Source organism: Syngnathus leptorhynchus, chromosome 12 (assembly GCF_054491065.1).
Source record: "Syngnathus leptorhynchus isolate UIUO chromosome 12, UIUO_Slep, whole genome shotgun sequence".
Taxonomy (NCBI): Eukaryota; Metazoa; Chordata; class Actinopteri; order Syngnathiformes; family Syngnathidae; genus Syngnathus; species Syngnathus leptorhynchus.
Window position 1 is genome coordinate 2,867,745 of NC_141206.1, and position 18,089 is coordinate 2,885,833.

The window sequence follows — 18,089 nt, forward strand, 5'->3', positions numbered from 1 at the left end:
ATTTTGAGAATTGCCAATGTAGCTGCCTTATTTTTAGATACAGTGGCGGTGATTGTACAAAGTTTATTAAACAATATGAAAATATAATCTATCTTTATTGTCTTTCTGTGTAGGTGTTACATGAAACATTTCCACAGCACACGTTCCTGATGAATGGACTCATTCAAGGCGTGAAGGTAAAAATGTTTTTCAAAAATGTTATTTGCAAATCATTGGTTTGGATTTTGCATTTTTGGGGGAAAATTGAAATCAGATTACTCGGATTACTGCAAATTACATCGTCAAGAGTTTAATTGATATACATAAACCTAATGGCATAAAAATGTCACATTTTGGTAAGACTGGAATCCTTTTTAAATAAGACATTGGCCTTATTAACTACTGTTCAGCATTTTTTACAAGTGTTTTTCACTGTCACTGACTTTTTTTTTCCTCCCGTCAAGGGTCTTTTATCGTTCATGTCTGCCCCTCTGATTGGTGCTTTGTCTGATGTGTGGGGGAGGCGTTCGTTCCTGTTGGTCACTGTCTTCTTCACCTGTGCCCCAATCCCCCTCATGAGACTCAGCCCCTGGTAGGTCACGGTGTAATCTTTTTCCACAATAAAAATTAATTTACTACGTTTCTTTCCGTTTTCATTACATTGCACAGAATCATTTGTTCCGCTGTATCCAATAGACGTTTCGCAAATGCTGAATCTATAAGGCAAATTTATGATGTTTTTTTTTTTTTTTTTAGAGACTTTTGTGTTAGTGTTAAGCAATTAGTAACATAATTCTACGATGTGACTTCTCTCTTCCTTGTTTAACAGGTGGTACTTTGCCATGATCTCCATGTCAGGAGCGTTCTCTGTCACCTTCTCTGTCATTTTTGCGTATGTTGCTGATGTGACAGATGAAAGAGAGCGGAGTACAGCTTATGGTCTGGTAAGTACTGGATTATCTTGTCCTTTCTTTTTAGGTTTGTTCATTTTATTAACAAATGCTTGATAACCATAGTTGAAAAAGGACTTACAGCATGCTTCTCAGCTGTACCGGATAGTTGAACCCGTGGCATTCACAAACGGACATAAAAGAAAACAATGAGGCACATCAAATCTAAATATGTTGTTTATGATTTATCTTTAAGGCTTTGAGTGAACACAAGATATACATTAAAAGTCAACAGTCCCTTAACTTTTGTGGAAATATGGAGTGTGAATGATTCATTACTGTAATTTGTCATCCATTTAAATGGCAGCCAGTGACTCACTGCAAAATTATTATTTTATAGTTACATATTTGGCTGCTTGTGGAGCCAACATGTGCAGTTAAAGGAAATGTTAATTTCAAGTCAATGCAGCATTGCATTCCATTCCTCCTATTGTCCATTTGTTCCAGGTGTCTGCTACGTTTGCAGCTAGCCTGGTGACAAGTCCAGCAATTGGGGCATATTTGTCAGCATGGTATGGGGACAACCTGGTGGTTCTGGTGGCTACACTGATCGCCCTCGTCGACATCTGCTTCATCCTGCTTGCTGTGCCTGAGTCTCTGCCAGACAAAATGAGGCTAAATACCTGGGGTGCACCAATATCCTGGGAACAAGCGGACCCCTTTGCTGTAAGTACTGTATCTAAAAATGACAATTTGGATTACTAGGAAAAGTCTACACCTGCACAGGTACTTACTTTTTGCATCTACCTTACTTAAGCCGCTTTAGAAGAACATTAATGCAAAATTAGCCCAATAATAATCACATTCATACCATGGATGCATGTACCACTTACGTAACTCATCTTTATTCAGATAAAAGCAGCAAAAACAAAATATATATGGTGTAGATAAAATTTGAAAATAAAATATAATGATTAAAAAATAGCAATAATAATAATAATAATAATAAATATTTATTTTTTCTAAAATGATGAAAATGCAATCTTTAAAAACATAAAACCAGTTAGTAAGATCACTGCCACAGAACCACCACAGGGGGCCCACCACATCATTTCAGGTTTGCTAGTCAATCAAAATCTACTTTGCTCTGACATTTGCTATTTATCAAGAAGACAATAAATATAATACATCTAAAGGAAATTCTGACTCATAATGATGACCTCAGATGGGAATATTGTGACCTTTATGCACACAAATGCATTTCTAATAGGGTTATCAATCAATCATAAAATATTTAATCCTCCAACCTGTCTCATTTTTAAAATAAATGAAATGATATTTGAACAAACCATTTTTACTGGCTGTTTTTTGTATGTAATAAGAGGTGATCATATCATACGGTATTATATTACAGTGATCCCTCGCTACTTCGCGTTTCGTTTATCACGGCTTCACTACATCGCAGATATTTTTTCCAAATTAAAAAAACATTTAAAAGTCAAAATAAAACTTCTAAATTGAGGAAACGTGTCTAACCCTTAGGACAATGTAGTATTGCTACAAATGTTTGTTCACATTCCTTTAGAAGTCCATTTTTACGTATTAGCACGATCGCGAACTAGCATTTTTCCGCTAACTTGTTAGCCTGCCCAGTACTTCTTGTTGGTGACCGTACTTCGCGGATTTCACTTATCGCGGGTGGTTTTTTGAACCAATTATCCGCGATAAACGAGGGATTACTGTATTTGGGTTTATAGTCATAACCACCTTCCAAAGTAAACCATAACTACGATGTGGCGGTGCTTTTTTACCTACTTCTGTCTTGTATTTCCTGACTTTCTGTTGTTGTTTTGCTCTCTTTCTTTCAGTCTCTGAGGAAGGTGGGTCAGGACCCCACAGTCCTACTCATATGTATCACAGTGTTCCTGTCATACCTACCAGAGGCTGGACAGTACTCCAGCTTCTTCCTCTACCTGCGACAGGTAAGATACACACACCATTTCTCTTTAATAGGACCACAGATGTTTGAAGCTACACTCCCTTATAGCACTCCCTTATAGTGGTTTGTGATATGAACAAAGAATTATATCTTGAAACAGGTCATTTTACATCACGAAATAATCTTTTCCTTAAAATTACATTAAATCCAATTTTTTTTTTAACTTATATTGAGATGCACTCAACAGTCTGGAAATTACAGCGTTTGTAGTACCTGTGTAGTGGGAGTGATGTCACCTCCATATACAAATTCATCTCATGGTGGAAATATGACTTCAAACACAACGTTAAAGAAAATATAACTTACATTTAGTGAAAATCATTCAGGATGAATGTATTTTCTCATTTTCTCATCGCATTGGGAACAAAGGGCAGGGGAATTTTGGAACAGCAGATTTCAATTCGTCAATCCGATCAATCAAAATAAAATACAATTAAACCAAATTAGACAGCGTTAAACAGAATTAAGATGTTTAAGTAGAGTCCATGCATGTGGGTGAAAAATACAATCAGTCGTGCAGTGGATGTGTATTTTCTCTCTTAGATGTTTTAAGGTAATCCTTAATCTGATTATTAACTTAAAGAGGAAAGAAAAGCAAAGCAAATACATTTTTATTGTAAATCTGCAATATTTCATCAGCATGTTTAATCATATTCACTTTTGTAAACTCCCTGCAGGTCGTCAATTTCTCCTCTACAACAATTGCTGTTTTTATTGGAGTTGTAGGAATTCTCTCCATTGTTGCACAGGTAACACACTCAAGAAGATATTTGCACTACAGCTATCCATCCATCCATCCATCCATCCATCCATCCATCCATCCATCCATCCATCCATCCATCCATCCATCCATCCATCCATCCATCCATCCATCCATCCATCCATTTTCTATACCGCTTGGCCCCATGGGGGTCGCGGGCGTGCTGGAGCCTATCCCAGCCATCATCAGACAGTAGGCGGGGGGACACCCTGAACTGGTTGCCAGCCAATTGCAGGGCACACAGAGACTCACAAGCATCCACACTCCCACCTCCTAATTTAAAGTGCTCAATCGGAATTTGGAGTGCTCGCAGGCATGCAAACTCCGCACAGGGATGGCCGGAGGTGGAATCGAACCTACACCCTCTACCGTGCCGCCGAGCACTACAGCTAATGAAGTGGAATAAGGAAACCAGATAATGAGAACATTTGTGTCGTGACATTAATATGCTATTTTGGAGTAGTTGTTGCTGTTGCTGATGCTGCTGCTGTTGTTGTTGGTAGTTATCATACGTAGTCTAAGTGAATATTCAAAACTGACAGCATGGCTTAGTTAGCGTTTTGTTTTCTTAGCCTCTCAACTGTCCAATTTTTTAAAAAGCATCCACTCGCAAAACGCACAACATAAGCGGAATGCGAAAAATGTTTATAATACCATTTCATGCAAATAAAACTGTCCAACTATTTGATAAATCAATCTAAAAACATTTGATAGTGACCCTATCATAATTTCACCTAGCCAGAATTTTTTTATGCAGCTCAACTCATGAAGTATACAAAAAAATAATAATAATTTGCCCGTTTTTCGTCTTCAGACTCTTGTGCTCACACTGCTTATGAGGACTCTTGGTAATAAGAACACAGTTCTGTTGGGTCTGGGCTTCCAGATTCTTCAACTGGCCTGGTATGGCTTTGGATCAGAGCCTTGGTGAGATCCATTTGTGTTTTTTTTTTTTTTTTTTTTCGTGTGAACATCACCACTGTTCAGACTTATACCTTAACCCTATCCCCCACCTTATTCCCCCAGATAATCATGTGTTTGGGTGTTTATGTTAACAGGATGATGTGGGCAGCTGGTGCTGTTGCAGCCATGTCCTCTATAACCTTTCCTGCAGTCTCAGCTTTGGTGTCACAGTCTGCTGACCCAGATAAGCAAGGTGACAAAGATAATTTCTACACTTTTCTGCTAAGATCCCATCTCTCTCACAATGAAAGGTCACTGCACCAGTATTAAGATTGGTGACTCATGTGAATAGGTCATGTATTATGAGCACTGAGCAGTCTGTAACTAAGTCACTTAGTATGTTGACCTGAGTTCAATATATCCCCACAGGTGTGGCGCAGGGAATGATAACGGGTATCCGAGGTCTGTGTAACGGTTTAGGTCCAGCTCTATATGGATTTATCTTCTTTCTCTTCAATGTGGAGCTCAACACTATGGACCCCATCGAGGGAGACTTCGACCCCCTGCCTCTTCACAGTCCCACTGAGGTACATACACAAAGAAATTAAAGAGACTCTTGATTGTTTTTAATAAAACACAGGAGGAACAAGATACCAAACCTGCACTTTATGAAATTATTAAAAAAAATAATAATTCTTGTTTGTTCTAGCAAACGCTCATCCCTGGCCCACCTTTCCTTTTGGGGTCATGTACAGTGATTGTCGCCTTCCTCGTTGCTCTCTTCATCCCAGAAAAAGCATCTTCCGCTTCTTCGTCATCCCAGCTGCCTCTCAGTGATAAGCCTCGCCCAACAAGTAAAGAGTCGCTGGCGTCGCTGGCAGGCATCCATATTAACACACCTCTACCAGGCAGCGACGAAGAAACTCCTCCCACCACCAGTGATGAGGATTTTGAACCTCTGCTGCAGGACAGTATTGTTTGAAGGACCACTGATAGGAGCACAGCTTGTGGGACTCACATTGTAATTTGATTGTTCGCATTTTGTTTAAAGCAAGAGCACATTTCCATTGCTGCTGTGAGGGTAAAAGTACAGTATCTTGATAGTCTGAAGTTTGTGACTGACAGAAAGATCCTCCAATTGCATTGATGCTTTGCCACTGGGCGGGACAAGCAATTCACTGGACTGACCAGCAGAGCCAGCAGTTGGTTTAACTGAGCGGCACGTGCAAAGTACTCCAAATGTGAGGCTAATGTGAAAGTATGTGATTGACCAACACGAATCACGCTGATAATGACACCAGCTTTTGATTTGATTGAAGGGAGAATCATATATATTTTGGTTTTCCTAAGAGTTTTCTTGAAAGTAAGTAGTGACTCACTCTTGGTGACTACCCAGCTGAACTGAAAGTCTTTAGGGTGGAACTGTTGTATATCTTTATGCCTAAAATAGAAGATTTTTTCAATTCAAGGAAATTATCATATTCAGCTTCATCTTAAAGCTGAATTGTACTGATGTTAATTTTTTAATGGGTATTGTTATAGAAACATGTCTGCAACATATTTACAGCTGATAATGTATCAGTGGTGATTTGTAAATTTCTACTTGGTAAAAAAGAACAAAATATGAGAACCTACTATAATATCCTGGAAGATAATTGAGCCACATCAAATCTTGAATTTGAAGATGTATTTTTAAATACCTAATTCCATCAATCTGTCCATTCGTCTTCTTCCACTGCATTGTGGTTTGATCATTTGGACAGCTGCCTAAGCAGTGAACCTCAGACTTGTTTTGCCACTTTGTCCATCTCTTCCATGAAATCCTGAGACATCTCCAGGGCAGCTGAGAGACGTGAACTTTACTCTGAGCACCTCCAGAGTTACTTAACTTCTCCTAGAGTATTATTTAGGGATAGTTAAACCCTATGGCGCAATCTCATTCTAGCAGCTGTTTGTGATGATGTTTTTTCTACTACCTACATCTTGTGCCCGAAGGCAAGGATAAAAACATAGATTGACTGGTAAATTGAGAATCACCTTGCCTCGACTCGCTCTTTATTTCGACAGACAGATGCAAAGTAGGCCTCACTGTCAATCTCTCGCTAAAAAAAAACTCCTCTTGCAAAAAAGACCCCAAGATACTTGGACTCTTACACCTGGGGCAGGTGCTCATCCCCATCCCGGGGACTGAAGCCTTTTCTAACTGAGGCTTATACGTAGTTTCAGATTTTGAGGTGCTGATTCACACGACAAACTAGTTGATAATCTGTGGATTAAAGCCATGACAGGTACAGACCACTTAATATTTATCTTTAGAAAATATTGAAAAGATAGTTAAACTCAAAATTGGGCAATAGAATAGCATCTTCCTATAATTTAAAAGGTAAAAAAAAAAGACCCAATGATTGTCACACACAAATCTGGGTGTGGTGAAATTTGTCCCGAGGGGAGCAGTGAGCAGCAGCGGTGCCGCGCCCGGGAAATCATAATCATCATAAAATCATCATACTACCTCAGATCACACTCAACCTCTTATCATCTCTTAGATTTGTTTTTTAAAATCTAAACTTGGAGTGTTGAAGTACTTCTGAGTACTTGTATTACACATTATTGTTGCAAACATTCTGGTGCTAATTCAGCAGTAGATGACATTCTTAATCATACAATATATTACCATGTTACAAATGTATTCTCAAAATAACACAAATTGTGGTATAATTAGTGAATGTGGTCTCACTTTTTCTTTTTCCTCACCAGTGTTCTCCTCCCTACCTACCTATGTGTGCTATGCTTCACACAAAAGCAATGTTTGTCACTTTAAAATGAAACTCAGTGCATGTTCACAATGCAATGCAGGTATAATGCTTGCGCTTCATGAAAACGTTCAAGAAGAAAAACTGAGGAAGGAATGTCCAAGAGTTTGTCTGTAGAAAAGTGGCACAGTGTAGTAGTGTTTGCTGTATGACCTAAAAATGTAACTGAACATGACAATGATTCATATGGCTAATTTAAGATTTTGTGTTAATTAACTCACTGGAACAATATAAACTGGGATTAACCTCTGCTTTTAACACTGAGAGTTAATAATACAGGAAATCTGTAACCTGATGATAGGATTTTTGATTAAATTAAACCGATATTTTCTTTTTTCCTGCGGTCATCGAATCAATACTCAACTGGCTCATACTAGACTAGCTTGTTTTCACCATCAACATTCTCGTGGAATCATCACTTTGAAAAACCATTAATTGTAATAGACTGCCACAAAAACATTGCCCTCGCCAATGATATTTTGTCATATCAAACTATATGGCATTTAAAAAACAAGACAACTGTCGATCATGTTCCCCCCCCCCCCCCCCAGCTCTGCAAATGTGCACAACATTATCCGATTGTTAACCATTTTAATGCGAGCTCTACATCAGTCATAGTCTCTGCACTGTAAATACTGTACATGAGTTCAAATGTTTGCGATTAAACTAACTGTACATGCCATTTTCTGTAAAATGTCGGCTCTAAATGTTTTCAGGCATATCGTTGATCAGTACAAATTAAAACAGGAACATTTTTTGACACCATCATAACCGAGTCTCTCTCAGCGTGTTGTTTGTGCTCTTGTGTTACTTCAGATGTACGAAAGATGCATTAAATGTTTAGTTTGCACTTCAAAAGATTTTTATTCACCAGTTTACATGTGCATGGGCAGTCCCAATGAATTTGACCCCTGTGAGGAGATACCTTTACATGAGGGAAAGTGTGCACGTTGCCTTGTGTGTGTATATCTATATCTATATATCTATATATCTATATCTATATTGTGTGTGTATATCTATATCTATATATCTATATCTATAACTCCCTCTCTCTTTCTTTACATATATATATATATATATATATATATATATATATATATATATATATATATATATATATATATATATATATATATATATATATATATATATATAGAGAGAGAGAGAGAGAGAGAGAGAGAGAGAGAGAGAGAGAGAGAGAGAGAGAGAGAGAGAGAGAGAGAGAGAGAGAGAGAGAGAGGTAGGTAGGTAGGTAGGTAGGTAGGTAGGTAGGTAGGTAGGTAGGTAGGTAGGTAGGTAGGTAGGTAGGTAGGTAGATAGATAGATAGATAGATAGATAGATAGATAGATAGATAGATAGATAGATAGATAGATAGATAGATAGATAGATAGATAGATAGATAGATAGATAGATAGATAGATAGATAGATAGATAGATAGATAGATAGATAGATAGATAGATAGATAGATAGATAGATAGATAGATAGATAGATAGATAGATAGATAGATAGATACCTACCCCTCTACTGGGCAACGTGCAGACTGTTAACCTAGTGTCACCGAGGTCCAATCAGAGCTTGCGTTGGTGATCACATGATCGTGGAGTCAAACAGGAAGGGGACCAAACAGCAACAACGAATATGGACGACTCTCCAATCAGCTTCACGCCTGAGAGATATTGGACAGAGGAGAAAGAAAGGACACTCATTTCATTCTTTTCCAGTAAGTGCTGTAAATGGCCATTGTTTCAAATATTTTTACTTCACCCAATATCCCTTTGTCACAGTGATGAGTGTATAGCGATTTTCGCGATCTTGACTGTGCGTTTTGAATTATTTGGCAACCGTTGCTCGTTTCGATCCAGTGTTGCATATAATATGAGCAACTATCCCAGAAATTGAGACCTGCGACCCGAGGCAGGGAGATAGTTGACTTTACATTGCAGCCAAAACACGCTGGTGATACAAGATGTTACATTCTTTAAACTACAGGGTTCAAATAAAATGAAATAAAGTGGTTGAGTTGAAATGGATGACATATTCTAGGGTTGCTTTTAATTGTTAGAATTGGACAAGGGAGCAAACCTTACTTCATTCTTTATCCCTACATATGTACTATCAATCTCATGAAAGTGATTTATTTTTTTCCTTTTAGGTACGGCAACACTGAGTGTTGTGAAAATTAAGTGAAGTGATTTTAATCTGATAGTATTTCAGAAATTACTGAAAAAATTGTTTTAATGTAACTCCTGCTTCAAGTATGAGAATGAAATACAGATTTCAATGACCTAAATTAGATATTCCGAAATCCGCTGCAATAATTAACCAAACCGTAAAGAACTAGGATGGTTTTCACAATGCTGTGAAATTTCCATGATGAGCAAAAGAAAATATCTACCAAAATGACCTCAGCTGCCTATAAATGGATGTTTGTAAAATTTGAAGTGCTTTGAATTTATGACCAGTAAAGAGACAAATTTGTCAACATGTACATCCATGTAACAGCATGCAAAGTCAAATTTACCACTCATCAGTTGTTGTTAACCATGAAAATCTAGTCATTCCTAAAAAACGGCGAATTTACATGACAAATAAATAATCCAGCGGCTCAGCGGGACACTGGTCAGCACGTCGGCCTCGCAGTTATGGGGGTGCGGGTTCGATTTCACCTCCGGCCCTTCCTGTGTGGAGTTTGCATGTTCTCCCCGTGCCCGCGTGGGTTTTCTCCGGGCACTCCGGTTTCCTCCCACATCCCAAAAACATGCTTGGTAGACTGATTGAGCACTCCAAATTGCTCCTCGGTGTGCGTGCAAGTGCGAATGGTTGTTCGTCTCTGTGTGCTCTGCGATTGGCTGGCAACCAGTCCAGTGTGTCCCCCGCCTACTCCCCGATGACTGCTTGGATAGGCTCCAGCATGCCCGCGACAGTATAGAAAATGGATGGAAATAAATAACGCCCGCACAGTGAGCCTGAGCGATGGTTGAGCTGCCCACTGTAATTGTAAGAAGGGAAGAGCTGGAGTTTTATTCAAAGTGCCTTGCATAACTGCATTACATACTTGATACATGTGTCCGCTGCTCCACATACGCAAATCTGCACATTTACAGACGAGTGTATTTCGGTGTGATGGTTCAAGAGAATTCAATTGGCCTTTATAGGGTCTTACACTGGAGGAAAGCTGCTGCTCTGATTCACTCATTCATCCTTAGACCTATTGACCAGATTATTAAAACATCAGCAAACTGCTTTAAATTGTTAACAAATGCATATTATATCTTCTTTAAAGTCTTCTTCTTCTTGATATCTTCTTTCAGGTTCTTGAGATTAGAAAATTTACTATTTTCTATTGGTGATGATTATAAAGACTAGTGAGACCTATTTGTTTATTTTTGTAGAGAACAGTTGCCTGTGGAACCATAAATTAGAAAGCTACAAAAATCGACAGCTGAGATGGAAAATGCTGGAACATTTAAGAATTCTTCTGTCTGCTCAACCCCCACCAGTTCCGTTTACAGGTATGGAGTCATACTGCTGATTACAATGCGTGTCGTAGAATGGGTAGATTGGCCACTGCGTCCCCCTATCTCATACTGATCTGTTTTCAATCTCCAGTGGAAGACATCAAGAGCAAGTTCAAAAACCTTCGTACCACCTTTCAACGGCAGTACAAAGCGGTGAAGGCGAGCGAGCTGTACAGTCCGGATGTGTTTGTACCACAGTGGAAGCACTATCAGCAGCTGATGTTCCTACAGGCTGCAGGCCTGGATGCCTGCAATGATGCCCAACTACAGTCGTCTTTAATTGTTTCACAGGAGAGCCCAAATGTTCTCCCCAACCCAGGATTTGTCATCTCCATCCTTCCTCCTGAAACCTCCACCACAACCACCTCGTCGTCATCTTACATCCTCTCAAACATGGTAGCTAAATCATTTTGGACAGAAGAGAAAGAACGTGAGCTCATAGATTTTTATGCAGGTAGGCAAAATCAAATCGCATTTCAACAATTTTCTTTTGTGGTAAAGTCAAAGCAAAAAATCCCAAGAGATTAATGCAGAAGCAGCATAGTTGGAAATGGAAGAAAAATAAGACGAGTATACAAAACATTTTTGTTTTAAAACTCTTAATCGATATAGACTGGAAGAAAAACAAGACAAGTATATAAAATATTTGTGTTTTAAAACTCTTAAGGGATATAGACTAACCGACTTTCGGCTAATCAGAGATAGCACGTATTTTGGTCCTTTTAGTTTGTGGCCATGCCAGAACCAGTGATCTACTCAGGTGTTCACATCCGTTCAGGGTCGTAACACTTCCTAACATTTATATATATATATATATAACATATATGATTGACTCGAAGGACAGTACGGCGACGTTTAAGATTGTGTTTGGTCTGGTTTGCGGAAATGGGATAATAGTTCATACACAGACAATTTTTACAAAGAAAACTTAGAAAAACCACAGTCAGTGATTATTTGATTTATTAATGCTTTTGAAAGTATAACATTTGCAACCATAGCTGCGTGGATGTTTGTTAGACATTTTGAGTGGATGGTAGAAGATTGCCTGATTAAAAATAATGTCACCATAACAATGTACTTTTTTCAAACAAATAATAAACTAACTTGGTCCAATAGATAAACAATCCCAGACCGTACACCATAAATTACGTTTTCTAGAATTGTTTTTAGAATTGTTAATTTTTTTTCTTTGCAAAAATCGTGACGCCATCAAGTGTTAGCACTACGAACGGATCTGAACACCCGAGTAGATGTGGTACCTACATCGGCACTGCTTGGTGAGTTACAAATGGAAATACATTTTCATTTATCAAATTTTTTTTAAATGCCCATCACAACGTTTAAGCCTTGTAATCGTTTTGTTGTAGGACCTTGAAAGCGCTTTTAAATGACGCCACAATCTACTTCTAACACGGTGTAGGTGTTTAAAATTGAGCGGTAGCCCCTCCTACCAAATAGCCTACTCATTTTGGGACGTAACAAACACAACAAGGCCTGCAATTTTAGACTGGCTGCATGTTTCCTAGTTGCATGGACTACATCTGTGTATTTATCCAGCGCACAGCTGCCTGTGGAACAAGAAGTCAAAAAACCACAACAATCGGCTGCTCCGATTGAAACTTCTGAAGATTCTCAGGAGACGGTTGTCCGACCAGGCTTCGTCTTTCTCAAGTGAGTCTCTTGGCATTGGCATTTTATCAATTTTGGTTAGTCCAAAAATAACTTTAATAATTACAGCATTTCACTTGTCTTAATTTTTTTTTTTTTTTTTTTTTAACCTATTTACAATTTCTTGTATATCATTGTTTGCATAATCCTGATTTCAAATATTACCCAAATAATCGTGATTAATGGTGTTTTCATAATTGAGCATCCCTACTATAGGTCAAGGTACTGGTGTATCATGAAATATCTTAGGAGAATATTCTAAAACGTTTTGGTCTTTCAAAAGCAAGGAAACAGACTTTAGTGGCAAAGCTTTCTGGTATTGTCAAGTATAAACAACAATTTGAATTGTAAGGAATTTTTACAAATTGTTTTACTTCTGCCTTGCAGTTGAAGATATAAAATGCAAGTTCAAGAATCTTCGAACAGTTTTTAACCGTGAATACAAAGTGGTCCAAGTGAGCGAGACATCTGATAAGCATTACCACTCCAAATGGAAGCATTACCAACGGCTGCTCTTCCTCTGCGAGTGGTGCAAAGATGAAGAGAGCCCAGACAATTTGCAGGAAGTGACACCACAGGAAGCAAAAGTGCTGGAGTGTGGAAACCAGTTAGAATTGTCCACCACGGACAACTCCTCATGCGCCACTGAAAGTAACAATGGCAGCAACACTTTCACTTCCTTTGCCATTAAACAGACGGATGCCTACACCAATACCACTGCCAACCTCCAAATGGTTGCTGCCACTCCAGATAACCTTGAACCACAGAACCAAAAACTTGTTTCCACATGCCCTAATTCACGATCCAGTTCACCATTGGATAGCAAACCTAGTACAAAACATCTCCCCAAAAGGGTTTTGCAATTCAGTCCAGTTAAACTAGAATGTGGGCCGGTTTCTAGCTCTCGCTGCCAGTGGAATGAAAGTAAAGTTCACCAGCTCATCTCATTTTACTCTGGTATGTACATCACATTCATTTATGGCATACATTGATGTTTGCGTCTTGAACTTTTACACTTGTAGTGAATCATCATGCAGTTTTATTCTGGTGCAATTTTTTTTTTTTTTTTTTTTTTCTTGACGTTATACACACATATACACAAAAATAAAACGCATGTTTTTGATTATGGTCAGTCAGAATCTAAATAATTTACGATTTCGTAAATGAGTTGCTACTGAGGCAAAAGTAAAAAAATGAGTGTTCAAACTCGCACATTGGGATTGAAGTTGTAGTTTTTAGTGCTTTGTACAGGGTTGATTGGTGTTTTGAATATTATACATTTATATAATATCATATTACTAATCTAGCAATTTAAATCGACCAAACCAATTTCACAGTGATGCAGAACAACTGATATAAAGTGCGTTTAGTGTAAGTATTGTTTAAATAATGTCTCTTGAGTGTGTCAATCAAAACAGAATGGCAGATATATTTATTTTCTAAACAGATCTCATCATAGTGTGTGCAAGTATTCCTAATATTGAGACAAATTAATGTCATTTGAGTTAATTTATTAATAGTGTAGTTTTATCAGCTGACATTAATGTATGAAAAGAGTATGTGTTATTATTTTAAAAATTATAAATGGACATTTGATTGAAAAACAAAAAAATCCAAAAAAGTTCTGAAGCTGTTGTTTGTTTTGCCCTCTTTTCCAGAGCATGATTGTTTGTGGAACTATAAGTCAGTGAGGTACAAGAACAAGTTAATGAGACAGAGTCTGTTGGAGACATTGAGCATCTTACTCTCCTCGAATGAACAGCTCCCCTTTACAGGTATCATCACATGAAGAAACATGAACCACTGTGCCACCATGCCACTGATGTTACGTTTCCTGTCATATGGTCATTGGCGCAATTTTCTTCCCTTTTAAAGTTTTTTAAAAATCACTAATTTGGTCAATTTATTTTGGTCCTAAAGAACTCGTTTGAAAATTTTTTTTTTTGTTTTAAACATTTTGTTGTTTGTACACAAAATAATAAACGATCATTTGAATAATCGAGATTTCAATCAGTACCAAAATAATTTTATGAATGTTTTTTTCATAATCGAGCAGCGCGACCATAGTACGTTATTTTCAACGGGCAGCTTTGGGCTTGTCTAATCTGATTTGTTATTCTTTCCCTAGTGGAAGACATCAAGACAAAGTTTAGAAATCTGCGAACCATCTTCCAACGTGAACATAAGGCAGTGAACTCTAATCAAATCTGTGGTTCGGAAGACTTTTATGTACCCAAGTGGAAACACTACCGAGAGCTCATGTTCCTCTGTGAGTCTTGTGACGAGGAACAGCAACAGCCTGAAGACGTCCCCTTTGAACAACCAGTGGACGTCAGCCTCCAGCCTCCAGACAACCAAGCCCCTCTCACTTCCTCATCCCAACAGTGCCACGACTCACTTGAAACTGCCGATCATACAGCTAGCAAAATAAAGACCCTTGAATCTCCACCTTCACCTCCTCCACTGGACCCCCAACACTCAATGTCCTCGTCCTCATCCTCATTATCCTCATCTCAGCCTGACTGCGGCGTCTTAGGGCACAAACGCATGAACCAACAGCAGCCACCTGCCGCCATTGAGGTGCTGGACTTCATGAAGAAATTCTACCAAAGTCAGATAAATTCACCACACGCTGGTTTCCTGAAGTATGTGGAGGAGTGTCTTATTGAGGCACCGCCGGACAAAGTGAAGCGAATGAAGATGAAGATTATTGAGACAATCCACAACATGTCGGAGGATGTTTAAACTGGCCCAAGAAAGATTTGAACCTCAATCCCGGCGCCTGGTCCTGTGTAAAAATTGTGTTGCCCTCATAATTTCCACTCAAGCAGGAGACGAGCAGCTCATGTGCAATGTGCATGATAGCTTCTTGAACGTAATTGAAAAGATGTTAAAAGCCCCTTAGCATGAACACAGGTTTTAATGTTATCACACAACTGGGCAAGAAGCCACTAGGTAGCGTAAACTACCCCACAAACTATGTATGTGTTACTACCGTATAGATGTGTCAAAATGAATCGATCAAATTAATCTCCTATTTTAATAATCGAGTACAGTCATCCCTCGCTATATCACAATTCACCTTTTACATCACGGATTTTTTTTTTTACAGTGCATTGTGTTATGGCTTCAAATGAAAAAAACACTACAGAGCGGAGTCAAGCCACAGAGGCGCACTATATAGTACGTACTTTTTATTGATGATCAAAATTATTATTTTACTGTAGTTATCTGGAAGAAGGTGTTTACTTTGTTAAACAAATACTTGGGCCTGAAAACAAGTTTTGTCCTTTGTTTTCAATGTTATACCTGTATAATATTGGTAAAAAGGTTTTCTACTTCACAGATTTCACTTATGATGGGTTCTTTTTGGAACGTAACCTCAGTGAAAACGAGGGATTACTGTAATCGTTTAGAAAATGCATGTTTGTAATTTGCTCATGATGAAGACATTTTTGCATTTGCACATGTTTATTACTAACCTTAGTGCCTTATTATAGTTACAGTAACTACATTTCATTAGATGGTCTCACTTAGTGACTGTCAGGGCAGCTTCATCAGATATACTGTGCTTGTATAAGCATAATGAAGAATGGACATCGAGTGTGTTTTTAAATGTTTATTCTTCCCTGGTGTCTTTGGAACACTGATATTTGTGGCCAGAAATGTTTTACTTTTTTTTTTTTTTTTTTTTTTTTTTTTTTTTTCGCTTGTCATCCATTCTCAATTACAACACTCCAATGTGTTACAGAAATGGATAGCGTATTTGTAGTTCGACACACCTCCATTTAGATATGGGACTAACACGTTCTAACTTCAAAAGAAAACAACGTGGCTGTATTTTTTTGTCTGCTTTCATTATTTTAGTTATTCGTCGTAACTGTATGTGTAGTGTAGAAATGTCTAAAGCAGCATTTTGGGTCATCACGTTTCCAACATAAACTCAATTGGATAAAAACGTGGAACATATGCATCAATTTGCTTTTGTGAAAGCAACTTTGAATCCACTGACATTTTTTAATTAAATTATTGTCAGAATCATGCAGATATGTATAAAAAAAATGTGTTGGGCCATATTGACTGGAAAGAGTATGACATTTTCCGCCTCTAGATGGGGATGTTGACATGTAGTGTACTGTATTGTAGTGCCTTTATTTGGAAGGAATTCCTCGGACACCAAAGGCCAACTGCTGACAAAATTTTCACTAATAATAATAATAATTAATAATAGTAATGATAATAAGTGTCTTGTTTGGAAAAAACTGTCAAATATCAATCAAAAGAGCCATGATCAGCAACAATATGAAATAAAATCTCCAGTTTGAACTACAGGCGGAACCACAGAGTGGCCCATGTGTGGCCAATGGCGTGCTGGCTAATCGGGAATGTCGGGACTTTTCCCGGAGGGCCGCTCCAATTAGTGTTGGCTCGTGAGTGAACGTTTTGTTCAAAAGACTGAATCTTTTCAGTAAACGAGAGTGAATGAATCACTTCCTAAGGTGATTCGTTCTTTTTTCAGTTCATATGACTTTAACCAACATGCAATAACGTAATTTATCCCACACAGTAGGTGTCGGCAATGCGCATTGAAGCTGGTGCCACCTAGCCGCAAAACAAAACGAAGAAGAAAATGACGTAACTTCTCGTTCCCGAACGAGTCAGTAAATTGCATTTCCGGTTCATCAATTGAATGGATTTGTGAGTGAACGAGTCAGTGAGTGAGTGATTAGCATTTCTCGTTCATCGCGAGAACGCATCAGTGAGGGAACGAGTCATGACTTTCCCGTTTGCGAACGAGTCAATGAGTGAACTGCCTTCCCGGGCATGAACGGATCAGTCAGTGGACGTGTTGCGTCTCCTGGTGTGAACAATTAAGCGAACGCACGTGAACTATTGAAGCCAGAATGTAGATTTAAACATTTGCCAAGGAAAGAAAGAACGACTCACTGAAACCTCACTTATTTTCTGCTTGTTTTCTCCAAGCTAACGACTAATTTTATTGCATGAAGGAATGCGCCGATATGCAACAGCAAGGAGATTATGCTTCTCTTTGGGTAATCTTTATTTTATAACACTTACAGTAGTTTTTAAGTTACGTGTATATATATATATATATATATATATATATATATATATATATATATATATATATATATATATATATATATATATATATGTATATATATATATATATATATATATATATATATATACATATATATATATATATATATATATATATATATATATATATATATGTATATATGTATATATATATATATATATACGCCTAAATATTGTTTTCCAATATATCTACTGCAGTTTTACATTAGATTGCTGGTTTGAAATGTACTTTTATTATTATTATCATTGAACGATTCGTTTGAACGAATCTTTTGAGTGAACTGATTCTAAAGATTCAGTTCACTTAAAAGAACTGGAATGCACATCATGAAATTACAAGTGCGTTCAGAGGAATAGAGCTGTCAAGGCGCACAGGCTAAATTGGACTCTACCAATTTCAATGAGTGCTGGGGGTGGGTGGGGCTTTGAACA

General features: G+C 37.9%; 2 protein-coding genes across 4 annotated transcripts in view; both read left to right on the forward strand.

Annotated features, from left to right (window-relative positions):
* The window catches only part of slc71a2a (solute carrier family 71 member 2a), a 10,841-nt gene extending 2,732 nt beyond the window's left edge, over positions 1-8,109 (forward strand). Inside the window, exons 3-12 of the mRNA XM_085926244.1 lie at positions 114-176; positions 444-571; positions 809-923; positions 1,377-1,595; positions 2,738-2,851; positions 3,546-3,617; positions 4,443-4,555; positions 4,687-4,784; positions 4,961-5,118; positions 5,241-8,109. Of these exons, the coding sequence (XP_085782370.1) occupies positions 114-176; positions 444-571; positions 809-923; positions 1,377-1,595; positions 2,738-2,851; positions 3,546-3,617; positions 4,443-4,555; positions 4,687-4,784; positions 4,961-5,118; positions 5,241-5,513 (1,353 nt within the window). The 3' untranslated portion in view covers positions 5,514-8,109. The remainder of the gene's footprint in view (positions 1-113; positions 177-443; positions 572-808; positions 924-1,376; positions 1,596-2,737; positions 2,852-3,545; positions 3,618-4,442; positions 4,556-4,686; positions 4,785-4,960; positions 5,119-5,240) is intronic.
* Positions 8,110-8,906: 797 nt separating this feature from the next.
* Positions 8,907-17,623, forward strand: LOC147047838 (uncharacterized). 3 transcript variants are annotated; one of them, XM_085926243.1, is made up of 8 exons: positions 8,907-9,067; positions 10,740-10,859; positions 10,957-11,050; positions 11,157-11,319; positions 12,423-12,536; positions 12,921-13,490; positions 14,192-14,308; positions 14,662-17,623. In XM_085926243.1, the coding sequence occupies exons 2-8, from the start codon at positions 10,795-10,797 to the stop codon at positions 15,276-15,278; spliced, it is 1,740 nt and encodes a 579-aa protein (XP_085782369.1). In that variant the 5' UTR covers positions 8,907-9,067; positions 10,740-10,794; the 3' UTR covers positions 15,279-17,623. The 3 variants fall into 3 exon arrangements, with proteins under 3 accessions (XP_085782369.1, XP_085782368.1, XP_085782367.1); XM_085926242.1 differs by having other exon boundaries at positions 10,957-11,018; XM_085926241.1 differs by having other exon boundaries at positions 10,957-11,319.
* Positions 17,624-18,089: the final 466 nt, after the last annotated feature.

Bases quoted from the DNA above. Each gene is read 5' to 3' on its own strand.
- LOC147047838 (XM_085926241.1), top strand. From the start codon at position 8,986: ATGGACGACTCTCCAATCAGCTTCACGCCTGAGAGATATTGGACAGAG. The intron at 9,068-10,739 runs GTAAGTGCTGTA...TTATTTTTGTAG, and splicing joins ACTCATTTCATTCTTTTCCA to AGAACAGTTGCCTGTGGAAC. The intron at 14,309-14,661 runs GTATCATCACAT...TTCTTTCCCTAG, and splicing joins TGAACAGCTCCCCTTTACAG to TGGAAGACATCAAGACAAAG.